We start from the raw sequence: 25,592 nt of genomic DNA, 5'->3' as shown, positions 1-25,592 counted from the left end.
TGTTTTGTAAATAAACTGTAAATATTCACTGGACTGAGTGTGGAGGTGTACCTTTCCACGAACCAACGTAAGGGCATTCTCAAGTCGTAAGAACCAACTCAAGACAGATCATCGTAAAGATCTTCACTGGATTACAATAAAGATCTTCACTCATACAATATAATTCAAAACATTTCCAAAAATTATTTTTTCAGCTGTAATAATCAAATAATTTTTTATCATCATCAAATATTATGATTGAAATAATTAGTAATAATAAAGTAGTGAAATATAAAGTTAGTTCTCTGTTGAAAAATCAAAGATTATTAATATATGTTAATTGAAGTAAAAAAATTATAACCATAAAACAATTTATTTCTTTTTTGTTGTCACTCCTTTTCTTAAATTATTAAATAATTGTTGTTTTTGTATAATTATAAATATGAAACATTAATATTCTAAGAGTAAAATTATGAAGTTTATTTTTTCATGTTTAGTTTTTCTGTAAATTATATAGTCTTTAAGATAAAATCTTGAAATTAATTAATCAATTTAAATATTAAATATATAATACCTTTCAGGAGTTAATTCATTTTGGATTCCTGGCCTTTTAATTAATTCTTCATATCTTTTAAACTGCTGTATTAACTAGTATAGATTTAAACAATTATGTATATATTATTATTAAATAAATTAAAACAAGTTCTATAAAAAGAAACAAAAAATTAAAATATAGTATATATTTGCAGTTTCTAAAACATTTTAAATAAATTTATGCAATCTCAATTAGTACAACGGAAAAAAATTTGTATTTTGATATCTTTACATTTTTATTAGTGTCTCATATTATTTATATTTCTGTTTAGAAAGTACAATAAACTTATTAATTAATAAACTAAAACTGACAAGATAATTTATTTCAACTTTTTAAAATTGTATATCAAATTAAAATCAATTGTGATATACAAAATTAAAAAACTTTTTAAAATGTAAATTTAGTGTAAAAATCATAATTTTTTTGGTTTTCATTAAAAATATATTTTGAATCATGTAATGAACAATAAATTTGAGAAAATGTAATAATTTAATTTCTATGTTTCAAATTCAAAAAATTCTATAATGAATAAAATATATATATTTTTATAATTAAATGATTCATCAAAATAAAAACATTTTCATTTCTGTACATTATGAGTGATTTATTTCTCATTATCATATTTATTAACTATAATTGATAGCTTACCTGCAAGACATTATTTTGAGTTGTTTGTAATTGCATTCTAAGTTTATTAGCAACTCTTTTTTCAGCAGGAAAAAGTTCATCTTCATATCTTTTTATGGCTGATTTCCATATTTGATCTGTGTATGAATTATACTGAAGAGGATTTAAATCTTTAAACACTAGAAAAACTTTATTCATTTGTAATTCATTTTGTTCTTCAAGACTAAGAAGTTTTGTTAATTGATAATGTACAGCTCTCAGATCTAAAATCTAAAAAACATTACAAAGATAAAATAAGCATAATATATTGAACATTAAAACAAAATAAATGAAAACATTTAATTTTTAAGTTAAAATATACATTTTGTTTTATTGTTGTTAACCAAGGAAACCAAGGACATTCAAAAAGTAAGTTTGTCAAATGGTTTATAAAGAGATTGTTCTTGGCATTGTAAAAAAAACCTCTCTCTCAATAAATAGGATTAATAAATTTTAAATGGATTAATGAATCATCCTTTATCTGGAATACACTCACCAAACACAGAACCTTTTCCACTCTCATTGTCCAGTCATGACCCCTTTTATTCCAAAAATCAAGTTTAAAAATTATCCTTTCATTTCACTATCTGACTGGAACTGAGATTATATGACCTTACAAATCCATATAGACCAATATTTTTCTGTTTGTTCATACTGTCAACATGTCACACTTACAATAATGCCACTGCATATGCCTATGGCACAAGTATATATATTATCAATATTACAACAAATGACTGTATCATCAAACTATATAATGCAGATTCTAATTGCTATAAACAGATGTTCTGTCTAATAATTAGTGATTACGTTCAACATTTTTTAAAATACAACAAAGCACATTGTGAATATGCTTAACAATAACATCAAGTTGTATATTTAAGCATAAGCAAATGAAAGATGAAATAAAGCTAATGAGAAAATATTAAATATTAACAGTATGCAAATTTTTTTAATAAAGATGCCAACAAACTGAAAAATAAAGTAATTTCTCATGCTTTTACTATAAGAGGTAATTTGCTTTTGGTTTTGTGAATTTTTTCTGAATTATTAAATCAAAATCTGTTGTAGGTAGTTACAGATAACTTGAAATGTTATGTTATGTTCTCATAGAGAATAGAAGTTTGTTTAGTTTGAAAAGATAACTGAAGTTACATAAGCAAGTCCAAAGTGATATTCAAATGAAGGAGTCCAATTTTTGTTATACAGATGATACAAATCCTTATGCATTGTCCAGCCAACTTAGCCAAGACTATCAATATGAGTAGACATGAATAAACTAAACCAGTCTATTTATAAAATAGGGATCTTTTTCAGATATGGAAGGAAATATTTGCGTGTAGAAGGACTGTTTTCAGAAGAAGAAAAGTACTTTATATGGCATGTGTTTTTTTTCCAAGACAAACTGATTTTTTTTTTTTAAGTAAGGCAGTAATTTAGGAATTGATGGGGCTTTCTTCTCTTTTATGTAGAAAGCATGGATTGTTATAATCACATCACAATCAAAGCTATCTAATGCCATTGTTTCCAGAATGTCTTTCTTTGGATGCTTTATTGCTAAAGTAAAATTTTGCTCATTGTCATTGCCTGCTTTTTGGAAATTTTCTTTTTTATTTTCAACAATGATACTCTAGAAATTCGATTCAAACAGTTTGTGGAATGAGCAACAGGAATAATAAAATCACCATTTTTTGCTTCCCTTTTGCTGAATTGAATGTTTTTTGTTCCACTGTAAAAGTATCTGTTATGAGATGCACCCTCCATGATAGAACAAAGAAACCTTAAAAAGTATATGACAAGCAGAATGAATCTCATACTAAATTCACTTCTAACAACTAATAAGCACTTTAACAAAGCTTATTTTCTACCTACTGCCTTCCAAGATGAGTCTAAGATAGTTGACAAATGCCAATCATATGCCTATCATTGACATTTTGCCACCTCTCTTGGCATATCTATGCTGGCTGAATTATATTGTAGTTTTTTAACATTAACTATATATTGTATTAATTCTTATGAAAACTTTTCTAAAAATAAATCATTATGAAATTCGAAACTTATTTAAAATAATTTCAAATAGCAAGTATTTTTATAGATAAAATTTACTTTTCATAATTATATGTTAAAAAATACAATTTTACCTGAAGTAATCTTTCTGAAAATTTTACTATGTATTTTGGAATAAATGCACTTTTCTTCCATGGATGATTTCTAAAATTTGGCCAAAAAATTGTAGTTAATTTTTGACAAATATCTTGCCAAGTTTCACATAAATCAATTGCTTGATGAAGACAATCTTCAATAACAGAAAATGACTGGTCCCATAATCCTAAATGACTAAGCTTCTTCTGAATATGAATAGCAACTGCATTACCTAAAATAAAAATTAATAAAGAATAAAATTAAAGATAAACTTAATTTTCATAGAATTATTACTTAATTACTATTAGTAAAATAAATTAACATTAAAATTACTATTAGTAAAATTATTATAACTAAAATCTTTCAATGGGTAATTGCATCAAAGTAATCAAAATTGCATCAAATTTAATTATTCAGCTACTTAAATAAAAAATAATTCATGAATGTCATAAAAATCTATATACATTTATGAGATATACATATGTTCCTACATTTAATTAGTTAGATGAATCATTTCTAGTCTTAGGTATACTGAATTACTGATAAATTTATTCAATATATATTTCATTATTTAACATACCTTGATCCTTCAAATATCTATATGTATATTATAGATAATTATCCATAATATAGTAAAAAGATATTTAATAATAGAAGGTAGAAAATTTAATTATTCAGCTAATTAAAAACCATTAAAATTAAATATGAATTAATGTTTAATAATTTATATTTATTCATATTTAATTGTAATGGTTTAAAATTTCAATTTGTTAGTATAGTACTAACCAATAATATCTAATAAATGTTCCATTCTGTCCTGAGGATATGGAGGAGAATATTCGTCTTGTTTCCAGATATCATCTAACACAGTAAAAACTATATCAAAGAAATCTTTACATTCAACTAATGATAACGAGTTTAAATTAGAAAAACCATTTTCTAATTGATTAAAGATTTCATACAAATAATTAGCTCTTTGTTTTTCAGAATCACTTTTTCCATTAGTTGATCTATCTGCCCAATATTTAAATTCATCTAATGGTGTTTGAATTTCTGAAAAAATAAGAATTTATAAAATCAGGTAAATCAGATAAATCATGTAAATTCATATTTATAGTATATGATATGTTAATATGTTAATTAATTAACTAATACTAATTAATGAATAATCAACTAATAAAAATTTTCATTTTCTCCTCTAGATAAAATTTCTTGTATTATATGAATAAATTCCACAGATTTAATAAATCCATTTTGACTACTGTTTAATTATTTATTGTTATTTTTGTTAACTAATTGATATTTAATAATTCCATCTTTAATGTAATCAATATAAAGCAACAATATATATTCATAACTTAATACATAATCATTCAATAACAATTAATTTATCATTCTTGTTAATAATTTACATTAATTATCAATATAATATTATTATTGATAATATTTAAAAATACAATTTTACTACTTTTATATATTTACCAGATAAAGACTTGTTTTGATGTATTTTAACATTGGGATCTGTTTGTCTAACAACTGTACCAAGACCAGCTTCTAAATCACATAATAAGTTCTGTAGCTTTGGATTAAATATTTCACTCCAACGTTCATTTCTTAACAATACTGGAGCAAATACTTTTTTAACAGTGTGATAAAGGGCTGTAATAGGAGAATCAGATATGGATGAAATAAAAATGTCACTATACAAGTTATCCGGTGTGATGACATTTGGATACACCTTCACAAATATTAAGATCCTGTTCTGATTCTTTTCAGAATCCACCTATTAAAATTAAATATAAATATTTTTAGTTTTTGTGAAAATCTAAAATGTTGTTAAATAATAGGGGTATTCATGAACCACAGCTTTTCTTTTTACAGTCTTCTTAAAAGTAAAAAATGTGCAACTTCTCCTGACCTTGACTTCATTAGTATAGGTTCTGCGGCAAAAGCCAACAGCTTAAATGAAAGCTGCCTTTGAGTAAAGTTCACAAATTATTGAAATCCACTAACAGTGGGACTATTTGTCATATTTTTAAACTTACAGAAATGGTACAAAATAACTTCTCTTAAAAGACAACAATGCTGAACAATAAAATGTCCAATAAAAATAAAATGAGAAATACAACTTTCGTAGTTGGCAATACCAAAAATTTTTAAATTTGTTACATTCCTGAAATTGTCTGATCCACATGCATGTTCACAATTCACAGCTTTTGTATAATTCAGATCTAAATTGTGAGAAAAGCTCCCATCATGAATACCCCTAAAATTTTCAATATTTGACTCTTAAGAATCAAGATAATGATTTGGAAATATCCTACATATTTTAGAATTATTATACAAATCTAAACACTTTTAGACAAAATCTACCATATAAAATGATATATTTTTAAATAATATTCTTACATACTTAATTTCTTTCATAATTTTAGATATTTTAACATCCTGGCATTTAAAATACATCAGTTTATTCAATTTTTAAATTCATATTTAAAATACAAAAAGCAATGTAAGAATGTTAATTTGCTGAATTTCTCAGTTTAAATGTTCAAATTGTATTGGTTTAAAACCTGAAGCAGACTTCTAAAAGTGACTGAAAGCATTCGTTTTAATAAAGTGTTGGTTGCTGGAAAAGGAGTGGAAGTATAATTTATACTGCATTTACACACAATTCACGACTCACTTTAATCTCAATTTACCCACAATCTTGATTGCAAATGATAAAACTGACATAACTATGCGATAAGTCACAAACATCAACAAACAAAATGGAACTGGTTACTACCTTTTCATGCCATATATCTAACAATAGCCAGATCTCATTGTCTCTCCAAATATCTTTTTTATTTTCTTGTTGATAGCCAGACCCTTGTTCTACAGCCATCTTATTTCTTCTCGTGCATATGAGATTGTGGGAACTCTCTTCTGATTGGATCTAGTTTCAAAAACTCTTTTGTGTCAATCATGATTGAACCTCATTTCAATCGAGATTTAAATGGTCGAGAGAGGTCTCATCATGGCACAGTCATGAATCTTATCACAATGTAGATTGAAATGCTCAATGCAAACAGGGTATTACACTTAGCTAGTTCCAGCTTTAATAGAAGTGTCTTTAGCTTTAGATATATAAAAATAATGAGCAATCATTTATTGTGACATCATCACAATGCTGGGCTGTAATTTTTAATCATATTTTTAATTTATTTAATGTAAAGTATATGCTCTCCATCTCAAATTAGTAGTGTCTTGCACCTGTACATCATACTTTTCCTGCTAGCAACACAGTTGTGCTAGTCATTTATATAACTCCTTTCAGGGGAAAATTTTTGAATTGAAATAATGTGACTTCTGGTACAAACTGGAAGTTCATATACAGTTTATTGGGGCTCCCTAAGTTTTCCATATCTGGTCTTGACTTTCATCTATCTAGCACCGTTCTTGAGATTTAGAAGGACAGACAGACTGACAGATGGACTATGGATGATTATTTAAGCTATTATTTTTGTATACCACTTTGTACAGAAATAATGTGTCTTAAATAATAAAATCTATTCTCTTCACCTCATGTGTGTTACTGTATGGTAAGTTTGAAACAGCAATTTTGTACATTTTCCTAATGACTGTTACAGTTTATATACCAATTTTTTTTTGTATAGAACAGCTCAACTGGAGTACTTTGTTTAGTAAAAAGTTTCCTTACAAACTGCAAACAATTTTGTTTTCTTACTGTTTAAACAACTTTGCAAAATCAATAAAAACTGGTTAACTGTCACTATGTCAGAACTGAAGAGGAGTGTTAAGCCTGAAATGCATATCCATTCACACCAATAAACCAACCTTTTTCCACTAAAATTGTTTCCTGTGTGATATGTTCTCAATGGCAACGTTGTGCTAAGAAAATACATATAATAGAGAACAACAAGCAATCAAGATTTAAGGTGTAAAGGCTTTCACTATGTTTATCAGGAAGTTTTGAGACTTGCTGAGGGTTTTAAGGGTTATATGTTTTTACTACCTTTATTAGTCAAATTTTTTTATACGTTTTAACCAAAATATTTTTATTTTTACAGTTGTACTTATTTTACCCCAATTTTAATAATTAGTTATTCCACTGTCACTATAATTATAAAAAACAAACAATTTACTGGAATATAAATACTTAAAATAACCAACACCTTAATATTTCCAGCAACAATGTATTTATTAAATACATCGTATTGCTTGCATTCTATTTTGCATTCTTTTGTTTTTAAAGTTGATTAACTTTAAAAACAAAAGAACGCAAGATAGAATGCAAGCAATACGAAGGTTTAAAATTTGAAATTAATTCCAACGTATAGTGCATGTGGTTTACATAGGAAAAAATGAAAAACAAAATAAAATAAAAAATAAAAATAAATTAAAAATATAGTAGTAAGAAAATTAATCGATGTGGTAAAATGATTTCCATGTGGAGGATAAACCTTCTGCATCTCTATGGTTGATGCATTCCTTGCCAATATGGGCCTTGTAAATTTCAAATTTTCAGTATGTTTTAGCACTTGCTTGTTGGCAGCAGTCCTAATGATGAATGCTTTGTCTCAATGAACACTAATATCCTGATGCTTAGCGAAGGCTGCAAGGATGGTACTGTCCCTGTTTTTAGTGATGGAATATTTATGCTCTTGAAGCCTCTGTTTTAAAAGTCTCATAGTAGCACCAACGTAAACCAGATCTAAATTAAAATGGCGGTCACTTAAAGGTATAGAATACACTCCTGTTTCCTACTAGTTTCTAAGAACATACAACTATTATGAATCATTAAGAATAAGTTTGTAAGACTGCACTAAAATTTTGTGATAAAAATCTCTGAATTGCTCATAACCACAATATAACAGAAATAATACCACTGAAACAAATGAAAACAGATGCTAAGAATGCTAGTATTATTCAATTTGAATATTGAGGTGGGAACTATAGAACATCATTCATTGTAGAGAAAATTTAGATGTAGGAAGTTCAGCTAGTTGTATTCAATTAAATAAATAATTCTTAATGAAAGTTTATTTCTGATAGCATTAATAAATTTTTATGGAAGGTTTTATTTTTTTTATCATAAATAAAAAGCAGATTTTGATATATAAATTAAACTGCTTCATCACACTCATAAACTAGAAAGAAATTTTCTACATCTTTATTATATATGACAATCTATATTACAGCTTTTCTGAATGAATTAAATATTACTGAAACTGATACTACAACATTACACAAAAAAATATTTTCTGGATCTTGGTTTTATCTAATTGATTAGCTGTATTTTATTCAATAATTTACAGTAAAATGAATTAAAAGAAAAGAAAATTTATGTTGTAAAAGAAGTTATGTAACTGGTGAAAAGCAGCAAAAATTAAAAAGCAATTAAGAAAAAAAATTTTTAAATTAAAGCATTTTAAAATTAAATTTAAGAAAAAAAATTACATAAATTTCAATTACAATATTATTCCTTCATAATTGTAAAATGTTTAATGGAATATATTCACTGATTTACAACTGTTTATAATACAAGAAGCATCCTGATCAGTAACATAACTATGAAGCAAGGCTATGTAAGGACCTGCAGAAAATTAAAAGACTAAACTTTTAAATTGAAATGTATTGACAAGAATAGAAATCTTTCATCTATTGTACTTTATCAGACATTTAAATAATTGTTTAGAAAAAAATAAACAATCACCAAAAAACTGGAGAACTAAATAAATAAGTGAATAACCAAACACCAGAATGGAATTTATTAGAATACATATTTTTTTATTCAGTTTGAATAACAATATGTAGTAGATCCATCAAGTTGGATCAAAACATTTTTGGTTTCATTAAAAACAGTGCTGGTATTTGATAAGGTGTTTGATTTCTTTAATACACTCATAATGACGTGAAGATTGTATGTTAGTTGCTTTCTAAGTAGTCATCTTTTTTATAGTTTGGTTCCTTGTTTATTATTTTGAAATTTGTTTGTAAAACTATACATTATATAGATAAACTAGTTGCAATATACATTGCTTCCAGTCATATGCCTATGGATACATTTATAATGCTACATATGTTCATCATTGGAATGCATTCCAATTTCATTTCCATTTCTAATGTAATCAATCATACAAATATATTAAACTTGTAAAGTATAAGTAGGGTTGTCAGACATTTTTTATTTCAAAGGACAACCTTCATTTTTGTTAAAATTTTTTGCTTGTCCTTTGAAAGGGCACAATTTCTTCTTAGTTTTCATTTTTCAATACTTGTATTTCTTAATGGCAGTGGTAGAGCCTTATATCTATATTTGGATCTAAATACTCTTTTTTTATATGTGGATCTTTTCCTATAGAAAGCTATGGTTTATCATTAAATATTTCATATTCTAAATTAAACTAAAATTTGCAAATATTTATAATCAATATGAAAACTATAATTTTTAAATCAAAATCCAAAAAATATAAGCAGAATGTTTAGTTATAAACTAAAAAATCTTACAGTTTTTTTTGAAGTAGGACAGGGTGGAGTAAAAATTGGAGAATGGTAACATTAATTATTTTTAAGTGTCCTTAATCCAGTCTTAGCAATCTAACAACTCTAGATATAGGCAAGACACAGATACTTGGTATGACCACCTCTTTTCTAAATATGTGGAAAATTTACCAACAAATGTTGATATTTACATTAAATAACAACCTTAACCAAAACCAGGGCAAAGTTGATATATGTGGGGCTTAACATATGTGTTGATATATGTGGGGTTTAACATATGTGGGGCTCCAAAAGTGGCTGGAACCACACTAAAAATAAAAAAAGAAAAACAAAACATTTTTTTGTAAAAAAAATTGTTTTCTTTAAGCCATTTAATAAAAGAATATAAACTTCATGCCCATATAAGAACATGTTTGATGGAATTGTTAGAAAAGATGAAGAGCCTGTCTCAGAGAGTTTTTTACACTCCCACATGATATTCGCTGTTCAAGTTTTTAATGCTTTAGGGACAAAGAACTAGATTTTATCACTTTAGTATAACACTTTTATTTAACACATGTCTTCTTTTACACACAAAGGAAAAAAGGGGTCAGCTACAACAAAGGGTTCTGTTTTTATACATAGAACCAGAGCGCCATCTGTGGGGAAATACCCACAACACAAATAGCAGAATTAAAGAACATTAAAATTACCTAGATCACAACAGTAACAATGATAATAATAACAGTAGCAACAACAACAACAATAATAATTATTATTCCCCTTTTTTACTATCTTAACACTTTCCCCTAATTTTAGAGTTTTTTAATTCTTCAGTTGACTATTGCTGATATTTGTGTCTCAAATTTAGTCTTACCAAGGGGTTTAGTGAGTGCATCTGCAATCTGAGCTTCAGTGGGACAAAACTTCACATCCACCTCACCACTCAGAAACTTTTCATGAATGAAGTGATAGCGTACATCAATGTGCTTGCTGCGTCTGTTTATTATTCCAGTCTTTATTAAATGGATTGAGCTCTGATTATCTATGTTTAATTCAACTTTTACTTCCCTGCATATAAGTTCTTGGATGAGGGATTTTAGGTATAGCACTTCTTTGCAGCAGTCTGCAGCTGCAATGTACTCAGCTTCCGTGGATGATAATGCAACAATAGGTTGACGCCTTGAGCACCAGCTGATTGGTCCTCCTGCATACATTACTACAAATCCAGTAGTGCTTCTTCTTGTTTCATCATCTCCAGCATAATCAGCATCACAAAAGGCTTTAATTGTTTCTGCATCATGTTCTCGATTATATTGTATTCCCTTTTCTGTTGTCCCTATCAAATATTTCATTATTCTTTTTAAAGCAATTACATCTTCCTTTGTGGGATTTTCAATGTATCTACTTGCTATGTTAACTGAATGAGCAATGTCAGGACGTGTTCTGGTAGCAAGATAGAGCAAACTTCCAACAGCTTCTCTGTATGGGAACTTCTTTTCTGGTTCTATGCCTCTATCAATATTTTTCAATCCTGGAGTGTTCACTATTTTTGCATTTTCCATGTTGAATTTTTCCAGTGTCGTTTTTAAGTATTTGGTCTGAGTCAATCTTATTCCATGTTCATTTTTATGTATTTCCATTCCCAGAAAGGTTGTTGGATCATCGTCTTTTTTAATTTCAAATTCTTCTTCAAGACTTTTCACTAGGTCTCTTAACTCAGAGATGTCTTTTCCTATTACTATTCCATCATCAACATATATTGCTAATATAATAGAACCATTGTTATTCTTAAAGATGCATTTTTCTGTAGTTATTGGCATCAATCCTTTAGTTTTCATAACTGAGGTAAATTTTCTGTTCCAAGTTACAGGTGCTTGTTTGAGACCATACAATGCTTTGTTCAACTTGCAGATCTTTCCTCGTTCATTATAGCCTTGAGGTACTTTCATAAATACCTCTTCACGAATTTCACCATACAGGAAAGCAGTCTTGACATCAAATTTGATCATTGAGTAATTTTTCTGGGCTGCTAATGCAAAGATAACTCTGAGAGAGCTCGCATTCACTACAGGACTAAATATTTCTTCAATATCTAGAGTGTTCTTTTGCTCACACCCTCGAACTACTAACCTTGCTTTGTATCGTCCATCTTCTTTTTGTCTAAATATCCATTTGTTTGTTAAGATTCGTTTTCCTTTGGCTTCATTTTCATTAACTAGTTCCCAAGTATTGTTTTTATTTAGTGATTCCTTTTCTTCCTTGATTGCTGCAATCCATTTTTCTTTTTCATCTCCAGCAATTGCTTCTTGATACGTCATCAGAACATAATCATGATACTTGCTGGGAATTTTTCTTACTCTTTTTGTCTTGCTCTCTTCAACTTCTATTTGTTCAGGGATTTCCTCTTCAATTTCATCATCTTCTGTCGGTTCTTGCGTTTCCTGCACTTCCTCTGTATCTTGTCCTTCTTTATTTTCTGCTTCCTCCCTTAATCTTATGTACACCTCTTTATTTTTTTCTTCGGCTCTTTCTCTTCTGTGTTCATTAAACACTACATCTCTAGCAATAATTACTTTCTCTTTCTCTGGATCCCACAGACGGAAACCATTTGGAGCATATCCTATGAAAATCAGTCTTTTACTCCTAGACTCGAGTTTTTTTATGTGTCCTAGCACTTTGGCGTAAGCTTCACAACCAAATACTTTTATGTTTGACATGTCTGGCCTTCTTTTATACCATTTTTCAGCAGGTGTCACTTCTACTGTGTCTGAATGGCAACGATTAAGAAGATAAGCTGAGCTTCTAACAGCCTCTCCCCAGAGCCTCTCTTCAGCCCCTGATTCATACAGTAGTGCTCTGGCTTTCTCCATAATTGTTCGATTGAGCCTTTCCGATTTTCCATTCTGTTGAGGTGTATGGGGAATGCTGTAGTCAAGGACAATTCCTTTGTTTTTGCACCAATTCTTAAACTCATTACTGGAGTATTCTCCTCCATTGTCACATCTCAATTTTGACACTTTTAGATTTTGAAGAGCTTCTGCTTCCAGTACAAATTCTTTAATGTATTCAGAGGCTTCAAATTTGTTTTTTAGTAGATATATCACTGCATAATGGGTGTAGTCATCCATAATCGTTAAGAAGTATTTCTTTTCATCCCATGTTTCAGGTTCTACAGGGCCACACACATCAGTATGCAGGATTTGCAGAGCTCGTTCTGCCCTTTGTCTTTCCTTAACAAAAGGTAGTCGCGTTTGTTTGGCTTTTATGCAAGTTTGGCATGTATGATCCAGTTCCTCGCAATCTCTCCCTGATATGTTCATTCCATTGACTAGGTTAATCGTTTTCTTTATGCTGCTAATTCCAGGATGTCCCAATCTTGCATGCCAAAGTTGAGCTTCAGTTTTTTTTGGTATACTTCTGTTACTGTTTGCTTTAGTCTTGCTTTGGACTATCATAGAGCTATCCTTACTTGTCGTTTTTAGGGCAACTGTGTAAAGTCCATTTTCCTGCTTTACACCTTCACAGATAATATCATCATCTTTTGTGATAATAACTTTATCTTTGGTAAATGTGACTTCACCATCATTTTCAGTGACAGCATTAACTGACAACAAGTCTGTACATAAATCAGGCACATATAATGTCTTTTCGAGTATAAAGTCTTCACCTTCAATTCTTCCTACTCCATATGCCTTCATTGATTCACAGTCCTTTGCTACCATCACACTTTGTGTATTTTTGGAAAAACCTTTCAACAAAGAGATGTCATTTGTCATGTGTGTTGTACAACCTGAATCAACCACAAATTCTTTATCTCTTAGGATTCTATTTGACTGTGCTAAGAAGGACACTTTCTCTTGGCTACTTCTTCTGTTGAATGTATTATGATCAATTTTAGGTCTAAAATAACAGTCCTCTTCAGCATGGTTGTTCTTCTTACACACACCACACCACTTAGATCTTGCCCTGAAGTAACAGTCTTTGTCAGTGTGGTTACCTTTTTTACATATTTTGCATGTTATTTGTGATCTGGTTTTGTTAGGACAATTTATCACTTGGTGGCCTTTAGCATTACAAATAAAACATCCTTTCTGCGAGAGAGGTCGTCGTTTCGGGCAGGATTGAGAGAGATGAGATATACTTTTGCAGACAAAGCATCTTTTTTCTGTTGATTTGAAGGCAACAGCATCTAAAATTTCATTATGTTTTAATTTCTTTTCTTCTGCCATCAATCTTGCTGTTAAATTTGTCAGGGTTCTTTCTTCAGATGGGGTCGATTCCCAGGCTGTTCCAAAGTATTTGAAATGGTCCGGCAATGTTGATAAAATTTTTGAAACTATCATTTGATCATCTATTTGCTGATTTACAGACTTTAATCTAAAAGCAAGATTTTCAAGATTGCTTATATGTAAAGCGATATCAGTTCCTCTTTCATAAGTATATGAGAAGAATTGTTGCATGAGCTGGCACTTCTCTTGTTCAGTGTCTCTACTGAACAATAAACACAGTTTCTCAAACATCTCTTTTGCTGTGGAACAGTTTATGATATGCATAAGTAGTTTTTTACTAATTGTAGTAATTATAATCTTCTGAGCACTTGCATCTTTTTTCAACCAATTTGACTTTTCTTCAAGTTTTTGATCTTCAAATTTTACATCCCCTGATACTATACTGTAGAGCCCATTTGCTTTAAACAAAATAGTTATTTGGAATTTCCATACCTGGAAGTCAGAAACATCAGCCAGCTTTTCAATGTGTGCAATGTCTTCAACATTCATGCTTGCTCCTGCCATTTCTTTTTTTCAATTATTTTACTTTTTCTTTTTCTTCCTTCTTTCTTTCTTTCCTTTTTTTTTTCTTCTTCAGCAAGAGAAACCTGGGCCCATAACCTGTTCAAGTTTTTAATGCTTTAGGGACAAAGAACTAGATTTTATCACTTTAGTATAACACTTTTATTTAACACATGTCTTCTTTTACACACAAAGGAAAAAAGGGTCAGCTACTTTCCTTTCCTTTCGCTTGTTTGATATGGAGATTATAGCCTTTGCGGCTCTTTCTCCGACCGACGTTGCCAGTTGCTAAGCGAAACGACCAGTGAGGCTAATGTAGCGCTCCAGCGCCGCCACGTGGTGACTAGGAGTGATGGAGGCCGAGCGGCCAGTAGATAGGCGTCAGCGTGCGCACCAGAGACATGTTAAGGGTCATCGTGTTGCCTAGGTCCTTGCGGGCTAAGGCATATTTAGGGCAGTGTAGCCAGTAATGAAGAGTTGTTTCCGCCGCGCCACAATGGGGGCACCCCGGAGAGTCGTGAAGGTGTCGTGAGTGAAGGAAGGCATTTAGCGCGGCCGTCTCGGTCCGGAGCCGGGCCAAAAGCATCTCCGCGTGGCGAGACGACGCGCAACTGTAGCTCCAGGGGGCGAACGGGCGAAGGTGGTCCCGGCCTTTGCTGCGGAGCGCCGCTGACCAGGCATCCGTCAGGGTGGCGATGGTGGTGTCCCGTATGGCCCGGGTGAGGTCCCGTGGCGTGAGGGGTTTCCAGATGGATCCACTGAACGGGTCGCGGCGGGCCGCTTTGTCGGCCGCCTCGTTAATTGGAATGTTGGCATGGCCCGGTGTCCAAGCGATGATGATGGGCGCCGTGTGGGCGCAGACGAGAGCTGCAAGATCGATGACGATGGGTGGTGAAGAGAACGAGACGTTGGCCATAGCTTGGATGACCGAGCGGCTGTCAGAAAAGATAACGGTGGGTTTGGCAAGCGGGGCGCTGATGTGGATTGCGCGCAGGATGCCCTGGGCTTCTGCCCCGAAGACGCTACAGTAGTTGTGCAGGGACCAGGCCTCTGTTTTGTTGGTGTTAGAAAAGACAACGCCAATGGCGGTCCGCGTACTGGTTTTGGATGCATCCGCGCCTAGACAGAGCCAGCCCGGCCATTTTGCGGCGACTGTCTCCCGGAAACGGACGCTCGTGACGACTGGTGGGTCGGTGGATGAAGTGGGGTAGTCGTCTAGACTGATGTGTGGATGGACGCTGGCAGTGCTTGGTGGCACGCAGCGCTGGCGATAAATAAGTGACGTCATTTGGCCTTCCCGACGGTATCGGGATATGACCCGGTGTACGTATGGTTCTTGGTGTCGGCGCCAACGATAAAAGTCCAAACTTGAGGCGTTTTGGTAGAGGTCATGTAGTGGGCTGAAACTGCCCCTCGAAATTTGAGCCGCCGCATGGGAGAGTGTTCTGAGGCGTAGCCTCGTGCGTAGCGGCACATAACCAGTCTCTGTGTAGAGGGATAAGAGAGGGGTTGTCCTGGGCACGCCCAGCGCCGTTCGTAATGCAGCGTGGAGCTGTTTTTCAATGCAATTTATGGCTGTGGGCGGGGCGCCATCCAGAAGCGGCGCCCCGAACTCCGCCATAGGACTGAGAACCGTAAAGAGAAGCCTGAGGAGCTCAGCTGTACGAGCGCCGTTACGGCGGGAGGCGAAGAATTTTAGGAAAAATCCCGCTCTGGTCAGTTTTGTGCGCGTGAAGGTCTCGTGGGCCGTCCACGTGAACGTATGAGAGAAGTGCATGCCCAGGACACGTATGGTGGTGCGTTGCAGAATACTCCCCGATGGCAGGGTCAGCGCCACTGGCGGACGGTTATGTTTGGGTGACAGGTCCATGACAGCGCTTTTTGTTGCAGAGAAGGAGAGGCTCCATCTGGCCGCCCAATGGGTCAAATGGTCAAGCGCGTTTTGCGCGCGGATGGTGGCCTGAGTGGGGTTGGTACTCGTTACGATAAGAAAGAGGTCGTCCGCGTATAGGACTGCCCTGACGCCCGGAGGGAAGTCCTCCCAAAGGTCAGCCATGTAGCAGGTGAACAGGAAGGGCGCAAGAACGCTGCCCTGCGGGACGCCCTGCGTAAGAGTGTGGAATGAGGACAGCGCGCCTCTCCAGCGGACCCGGAAAGTGCGCTGGAGCAGGAATGAGGAAAGCCAGCGCGACGTCCGGCCGCCGACGCCCATGGAAGACAGCTTTGCCAGAAGGCCATGGTGGCAGACAGAGTCATATGCTCCCTCCAGATCGAGGGCGATCAGGTACGTCCAACGGCGCTGTGCCCGAGCTACAGCAATGTGGTGATGTATGGAGATCAGCGCTTCCTGGACGCCGCGATAGGGTAAGAAGCCGAAATGGTGTGGGTGGAAGTGGTTTGTGTGCATGGCGTGCGCCTGGAGGCGGTGCAAAACAAGGTGTTCAAAGATCTTGGCGAGATGAGACGTCAGGGATATTGGCCTATACGAGCCGCAGCTCGTGGCGGGCCGGCCCGGTTTTGCGATGGGGATGACTGTAGCCGTTTTCCAGTCTTGGGGACAAGTCCCGGAAATCCAGAACTCGTTGAAGAGGTCTAAAAGGGAGCGGAGGCCGGCGATCGGGAGCGCCCTTAAAGCTCGGGCGCTGATGCCGTCCGGGCCGGGCGTGGTGTTGCGAATCCGGCGGAGTGCGCGGACCAGTTCCTGGATGTGAAAAGGACGGTCGTCGCTTATCGCTGTGGGCTGGTGGGGTGCCGAGAGGGGAGCGAATGCTCCAATTGGGCGATTCCTCCCGAAAAAGTCGGCCAGTGCCTCCGCCTGTTGAAGCGGTGTTAGGAGGGTGGTGGGGGACTGGATGATGTTCTGGGTATCCGCTGTTGTAGGTGGGCTACGCAGCCGGCGGAAGATCCGAAAAAGTGTAGAGTGAGAGGGAGGGGACGCACATATGCTGTTCCACCACTCGCGGCGGGAATGGCGGACCTTGCGACGAAGCTCGGCCCCCAGTTTTTTGTAGGTATTCCACCAAGTGATCGATGCTAACTGACGGGCCTGCCTAAAGGCGCGGCGTTTCTTGGCCCGTAGGCGGCTGCATGCTGGGGTCCACCAAGGGGGTAGTCCCTTGGGAGGGGCTGCGCGACCTTCGGTAGAGTCTGTGAGCGCCGCGCGAATCTTATTGATCAGCGAGTGGTAGTCGTTGGGGTGAGGCTCCCCCTCCGTCCAGCTTTGGCTGATTTTGGTAGCATACTTGTCCCAATTCGTGTGCCAGCGTATCCGAGAAACGGCCGGGGTGCCGATGGTGCCTGGTATAGACATATTAAGCAGCACCGGAGCGTGGTCGCTGGTGAGTGTATTGGCGCTGGTGCTCCAGGCAATCGTCCCCATAATATCTGGTGAGCATAGGGTTATGTCAATGGCTGAGGCGCCACCTTGGCGAAAATGGGTGGGTTCTCCTGTATTAAGGCAACCGAAATCGGCTGTCATAAGCCAGTTGGATAAGGCTCAGCCCGCCCCGTCGGGGCGCCTGCACTCTTCGTCCCATAGGGGATGATGTGCGTTCTAGTCTCCGCCGATGATGCGCGGCCGATGATGGTTGTGTGTGAGAGCATCTAGCATATCCTCGGTAAAGGTCCCCATGAGGGGCATAAACGTTGATGACGGAGAGGGGCGTCCCTGTAACGTAGATCAGTGCTTCTTGGTATTCGAGGCCCTGGATGGTGGGGTTTTGCGAGCGGTATCGGACTGGCCAACGGTGGGCTATAGCTGTAAGTAGGCCGCCTCCCTGGGCCGAGGTGCGGTCTGCCCGAAACAGAGTGAACCCCGGGAGTGAAAAGGGGATATCTGGCGTCAGGAAGGTTTCCTGGATAATGATGATATCCGCATCGCGATACCACTCTGCGGTTAGGAGGAGGTCGCGTTTTGAGCGAACCCCCCGCGCGTTCCATTGTACGATACGGAGAGTGTGTTGATAGTTCGGAGAATTAGCCATTTGAGTGTTGTGTCTTTTGTTGGCGGCGACGGAGTTTAGCAGACTCAGCTGGTGTGGGCGCATTGAGGTTCTCGTGGGAAGGGGCATGGGATGGACCTGGAGTCGATTGGGATTCCATGTCCGACCATGGGTCATCCGTGTCGGGCGTCGTTGTTGTGGTTGGTGGGTTGTGTTTGGTCCCTTTCTTCTTTTTGCTTCGCTGTGTGTCTGCTGTTGTTTCCATCGTGAGGGAAGGGCGTTTGTTTGGTATTGGTGTGACCGTTTCCTGTTCCGGACCTAGAGGTCGTTCAGGTGGGGACGATGTTAAGATGGGTGTTTGTGATCGTGGGTAGGCGATTTGACAGAGATTCCGAATCTCCGCTCGGAGAGCTTCCACGGTGAACTCGAGTTGGCTAACTCGATGTAGGAGGGTCGTTAGGTCCCCCTGCAAGCCATTGGTGGAACCGGTTGTATCGCAGTCCCGGCGAGGAGGCTGGCCACCAACCTCTCGCACAGTTTTGGTGGCAGCGGATGCCGACTGGGCGAAGGTGCGGGGGGGGCCGCGTTGGGTTCGCTTAGCCTCGGCGTATGATACGCGCTGAAGGGCACTGAATTTTAGAAGTTGTGCTTCATGGCGGTAAATCGGGCAGTTTGGGGAATCGACGCTGTGTTTCCCCCCACAGCGCATGCACCCACTGTCTGTAGTGGAGCAGTTGGCTGGGTCGTGGTCAGCCCCGCAGTTGGGACAGCGGCGACGTCCCCGGCAAGTACGGGCGGAGTGGCCGAAAGATAGACAACGTCCACACATGCGCGGCCGGGGGATGTAGCGCGTGCATGGGTAGCGCTGGTAATATATTGTCATGTAGTCGATCGGGGCAGCTCTGGCTACCGACACGTAGACAGTGGGACTTGGGAGGGTAGTGGTGTCCTCAGTTCGCGTGAAACGGCGAATTTCGATGACCGGGTGATTGGCCGCTGTGAGGGCCTCGTATATTTCCTGTATTGTAATTGAGGGGTCGACCCCCCGGAGGAGGTATGCTGTGAGGGCTGAGTCCGGGACCAGACGACTGCAGACAGGGGATCCGGCGAGGGTGTCGATTTGGAGAGCCGCCTCGGCGGTGTGGGAGTCCCGTGTCTTCAGGATGAGAAATCCCCCTCGGGAGTATCTGACGTCTGTGAGTAGGTCTGGGTGGGGGAAATGCGGTTGGAGCGCCGCATGCAAGTCCGCCGGACGTAGGCGATGGAGGGGATCGTGTCCCTCCAAAAAGACGGTATAGAGGTGGTCCGGGGGAAAATCTGGACGAATGGATCTGAGTTTGTCCAGCTCTGAGAGCGGAGAAAAGAACCGAAAATCAGCGTGGACGGGGCTCGGCACCGCGGCCGGCAGTGTCGGCTCCCACCCGAGGCCTGCAAGACCTCCACGCTGAGCGAAAGCCAAAAAGAAAAGAAAACTCCTACCTGCACTGACTGTCGCGGGGGGCGGATGCCCCATTGATGTGATAGCGTTTTTCGTGAGCGTTTAGACAGTTTTCGGCGTTTATTTGCCTGCGTTTAGTCTAGCGAGCTCTTTTGTGACGCTTTAGTTTCATATCCACGGGGAAGCAGAGTTGCACCTCCTCGTGGTACCGCCCGTGAGTAACCCTTTGTGGGTGAAACTGAGCAACTTCTGCGTCTTTTAGCAAACGTTACGACATCAAGTCCTTATCAGGACTATGGCCAAAAGCCACACATATCCGAGTCGGACGACGAGGTGTCGATCCAAGAGAGATGGAGATCTCAAGGGAGGAAGGAAGAGTCAAAGTTGCGGAAAGGATTCGCGACGAAGTTAAACAATACATGGTGGAAAATAGCACCTGCAGACTTGGGACGGAAGGACACGTCGCCTTTGTCTGCGCACAAATTGACAGAATCATAGACTTGCTGAGTCGAAGCAACGATGGATCACTGCAAGCAGCAGTAGATGAACTAAGAGTAAAGATTGACAAGGTCTTAGAAACCAGGAGTAGTGCGGGACCAAGTTATGCCCAAGTCACCGCTCAAAAGGCTACCAAGCCGAAGAAAGAAATTATTCTCGTAAAACCAGAGAAGGAAAATGAAGATGCCGAGATTACTAAATCAACACTTAAGAAACACATTAGCCCAAAACAAATAGGAATAGGCATACAAGCCGTTCGGAAGCTAAGAAGAGGAGGGGTGGCCATAGAAGTCGGCTCACCCGAAGAAAAGACAAAGTTGAGACGGTAATTGAAGAGAGGACAGGACTAAAGACCAAGGAACCATTCAAGCGAAAACCGAAAGTTGTGTTATATGGCGTGGGAACAGACATAAGAAAAGAAGAGATCAAAGAATGCCTTTATGAACAAAACGACATCATTAACAGTAATGTTAGACAAGAGGAATTCAATGACCAAGTTAATGTAAAGTTCCAGTTTGGAAATAAAAACAAGAACTCAACAAACTGGGTTATCGAAGTGAACCCAATCATAAGAAGACTAATCCTGAAGACGAAAAAAGTAAACCTGGGTTGGTCCAGGTGCGGTGCAGAGGACTACATCTCTGTCACTCAATGCTTTAACTGCTGTAGAATAGGACATATAGCCCGTGATTGTAAAGAGAAAGGGCCCACATGCAGCCAGTGCGGCCATAATCACAAGTTTAAAGAATGCCCGAATAAAGAGAAAGCAGACTGCGTAAACTGCAAACGAGAAAAGCTAAGGGAAACAAATCACAATGCCTGCTCGAAACGATGCCCACTAGTCCAAAAGGTACGCAAAATGATCATAGCAAAGACAGACTATGGAGAGTAATACCATAAGTCAACAACAAGACCGCCCGTTCAAAGTAGTACAAATCAATGTTCAAAGATCGATTAGTGGTACGTCGACCTTATGTAAGACGCTAGAGAAGGTGGATATGGCGATAATTCAAGAGCCGTACTGCCGGAGAGGGGAACCAGCGTGTTTACGCACCTCGTATAAAGTTATTTATAACAAGGACTATTGCCCGTCTACAGCTGCTATCATCAGCAACCCTAATATCCCAGTGATTTTTCACACCGAAGAGAGCGATAAGTATATAACCTGTCTAGAAGTCGGGTATAAAAGCACTAATTTTCTCTTTGTCAGTGCATACTGTCCCATAACTATGGACTTAAATCCGATGCTGCATAATTTGCAAAAACTCATACAACGTTTTTCTAACAAACATATAATCATATGCGGAGACTTTAATGCGCACTCCGAGTTAGTGGGGAGACCCAGACAACGATGGAGCGCGGACCAAATAATGGAATTTACCAATGCCAACAGCCTCTATATTTTAAACCAGCCGGACTCTCTTCCAACTTTTGATGCGCCCATTGGTCAGAGTTGGATCGACCTGACCATTTGCAATGGGAAGGCACTGAACAAAATCAAGTCCTGGCATGTCTCTTCGCTGTGCAGTCTAAGTGACCACAGCAACATATTCTTTGAAGTGGGTGGAGACGACTGGTCAACAGGATGCAGAACTAAGTGCGCACTACGCAATAAGTAAAGCAGAACTGGTCGAGTTTTAAAAAGAGATAGCAATGGCGATGAACATAACAGCTTTAACGAACTGTAAGGACAGGATGGAAGTGGAAGGCGTTATAACCACCTTTAACGAAACACTCATTCAGGCCTGCGAAGAGGCCATTCCGAAAAAGCAGAAAAGGCAGAAAGCAGTGCGCTTGGTGGTCGAATGAATTAACAGAATGAGGAGGAAGAATAACAGATTAACGAAGGAGATATCAGAGAGCCCGAAACGAGAAACGAACGCAGGGCTAAGAAAAGAGAGTACTTGAATATAGCAAAACGTATAAAGACACTATCAAACAACACAAATTGCAATCCTGGAGAAAGTTTTGCACTGAAAGCTCAGGCAAGCCATGGGGCTTTATATACAAGGCCTGTGCGGGGAAACTTAAGACCCCGGCCTTTCTAACATCGATCCAGGACGGCGATACGTACACCGAAGGTGTTACAGACACAATTTACAAGCTCTATGGATTCCTTTTTCCTAAGGACGATGGGAATACTGACACGCAACACAAAGAATGATAAGAAATAAAGGAGAAGAACGGTATGAGAGCGAAGTGGACCCAGAGTTTCACAACAGCAGAGTGGAAACGCCATCTACAGGCTTAAACGGGAAAGGCACCGAGCCTCGACGGCATAGTCGCAGAGATTGTGTACAAAGTATGGGAAGTGAACCCAGAGTATATGGTGCAGATGTACAATCAATGTCTAAACTATCATCTCTTTCCATCAATTTGGAAAGAAGCAAAGCTAGTCATAATTCCTAAAGGAAAAGACCAAGATAAAACGCTGGCAAAGAGCTACAGACCGATAAGTCTGTTACCGGTACTCCGGTAAAGTTTTAGACTTCTTAATAAGTCAAAGGATAATGGCACATATCAATAAGAAAAAATTTCTAAGTACAAAACAATATGGCTTCCTTCCTAACAAGTCTACGCGATGATGTCATTTGCAAAGCTGTTAACGAAATAGATCAGTTGCTAAACAAGCATAAGTATTGTTGCGGAATAAGCCTCGATATTAGAGGGGCATTTGACCACGCATGGTGGCCTCTTATCCTACATACTCTCAGGGAGGCTCGAAGCCCGAAGAACATATATTACATAGTCAAAGACTACCTACACGATAGGAAAATAACCTATGGCTCAAATAACAACAAAATCACAAGGAAATTAAATCGAGGATGCCCACAAGGCTCCAACTCAGGACCACTATTTTGGAACTTGGTTTACGATCAGTTCCTAAGGATTGATAAAGGGCCAGGGATTCTGGAACTGGCCTACGCTGATGACACTATTTTAATCTACGGCGCCGACTCCCGCAGGGAACTCGAGCGAATAGGTAATCATGTGCTTGGAAAAGTTAAGAAAATAGGCGAAAACATCAAACTTCACTTCAATGCCAAAAAGACAAGAGCCATTGTGTTTTCGAGAGGCCGTACTCCCGACCTCTACAAAAGGCCTCCGATGATAAAGTTGGGAGATGAAACCATACAATAGAAAAACGGCTCCAATATCTTGGAGTCATACTTGATACCGGTTAACTTGGCTACCGCATACTGAAGCAGTTAAAAACAGCTGCGTCCACATGTTCAACGCCCTCGCCAGAGTGGCCAAGTCCAACTGGGGACTTAATAGCGAAGCAATAGATATAATATACAAAGGAGCGTTCATCCCAAAGGTGACATATGCGGCAGCCGCCTGGTATAAAGCGGCCGAAAAAGAAGTCATTAAACGAAAACTAAGATCGGCTCAAAGGTGTGCACTTTTGCGGCAAACTAAAGCATACCACACTGTGTCTACGGACGCGCTACAAGTATTGGCGAAAACTCCGCCGATAGACCTAATACTCAAAGAAAAAGCGGTCCTATACCGCTGTAGAAGAGGCCTCGATATCAACATCAGCGGAAGTGAATACTCAGGAAAGGACATAGACATAAGCCCGAGTGCAGATATGCTCCTCATGCCTATGAACGGAAGACTATAGAGATCGCAGAGGAAAAAGAACAAGGGAGAGATTGAGCTGTACACAGACGGCTCGAAGATAGACGGGAATGTTGGAGCCGCTTTTATAGCGATCAGAGAAGGCGTGGAGGTTCATACAGAACAGTATAGGCTCAATAACCTCTGCTCGGTCTATCAGGCCGAATTATATGCGATACTGAAAGCAATAGAGTGGGCGACGGCGACCCAAACTGCCGCCCTCATCATTGTGAACACCGACAGCAGATCGGCATTATGCACTCTTCAACAATTCACGGACAGTAACATGACTGCATTTAACATCAAAAGACTAATCAATCAGAGCAACAATCACATAAAGGCAAGGTGGATAAAAGCCCATGTGGCATAAGTGGCAATGAGCGCGCTGACCTTCTAGCAAAAGAGGCAGCGCAAAGTATGGTGGTGACTCAAAGCAAAATACCGATCTCAGGCATTTAAGAGATTAGCCCGAGAAGAAACGATAACCGAATGGCAAGATCGCTGGACCTACTCAGAGAAGGGTAGGCACACTTATGGCTATTGCCAAGCATAGAGGAACGATTGAAAGACCTGAGCTGGCTACAAATTAATCATATAACCTGTCAAATGCTAACAGGACACGGCAATACTAACGCCTACCTGAAAAAAATAGGAAAACAACGTAGCGAAAGCTGCGACTGCGGCGAGGAAATTCAAGATATTAACCATTTACTCCTAGACTGTTACAAGTACGAGAAAACAAGAACGGAAATCTCTTTACTTCACCAAATTAAGACAAGCAATCAACACTAGAGCTCTATAACCTAATTAGGAAATCAAGACATTCTAAAGAGCTTTCAACCTTCATTAGAAGGATATTGATGTAAAGGCGGGGGACAAGTTCTCCACCGCCTAGGTACCGGTAAGTAACCGGTCCGATTTTGTCAGGCAAGACAAGTTGTTGTAAATAGTTTTAGAAAATTTCTAACTGTCTGTACTTAAGTTAAACTCTGTTGTAATGCTATGTATTATGTAATAAATGCAACGTCCTCCTTGTGATGCTTTGCGGGACAAGGATGATTCTGATCCCCGAAAGGGGAAATGATGATTATCAAATGAAAAAAAAAAAAAATGACTGTCGCGGGTGCAAGGACGGAAGCAAGGAAACTAACTCTACTGGCCGTCGAAAATGTGCTAGGTCAGCAGGCTGGAAGCGCAAGAAACCAAAAACAAAGCAGAGACAAAAGAAAGGCGTCCGATCCGATTCAAGGGTCAGCTACAACAAAGGGTTCTGTTTTTATACATAGAACCAGAGCGCCATCTGTGGGGAAATACCCACAACACAAATAGCAGAATTAAAGAACATTAAAATTACCTAGATCACAACAGTAACAATGATAATAATAACAGTAGCAACAACAACAACAATAATAATTATTATCCCCCTTTTT

At 38.2% G+C, this 25,592-nt stretch overlaps 1 protein-coding gene across 1 annotated transcript in view; it reads right to left on the bottom strand.

Annotated features, from left to right (window-relative positions):
* The window catches only part of btv (beethoven), a 239,088-nt gene that overhangs the window by 209,906 nt on the left and 3,590 nt on the right, over positions 1 to 25,592 (bottom strand). The window contains 5 exon segments of the mRNA XM_067274747.1: positions 554 to 627; positions 1,223 to 1,471; positions 3,382 to 3,614; positions 4,169 to 4,435; positions 4,865 to 5,165. Of these exon segments, the coding sequence (XP_067130848.1) occupies positions 554 to 627; positions 1,223 to 1,471; positions 3,382 to 3,614; positions 4,169 to 4,435; positions 4,865 to 5,165 (1,124 nt within the window).

The sequence above is a fragment of the Centruroides vittatus genome, unplaced genomic scaffold (assembly GCF_030686945.1).
Source record: "Centruroides vittatus isolate TY-2023 unplaced genomic scaffold, ASM3068694v2 contig_563, whole genome shotgun sequence".
Taxonomy (NCBI): Eukaryota; Metazoa; Arthropoda; class Arachnida; order Scorpiones; family Buthidae; genus Centruroides; species Centruroides vittatus.
The sequence above is the reverse complement of the archived record's forward strand: the minus strand, read 5'-3'. Positions and strand labels throughout refer to the sequence as shown.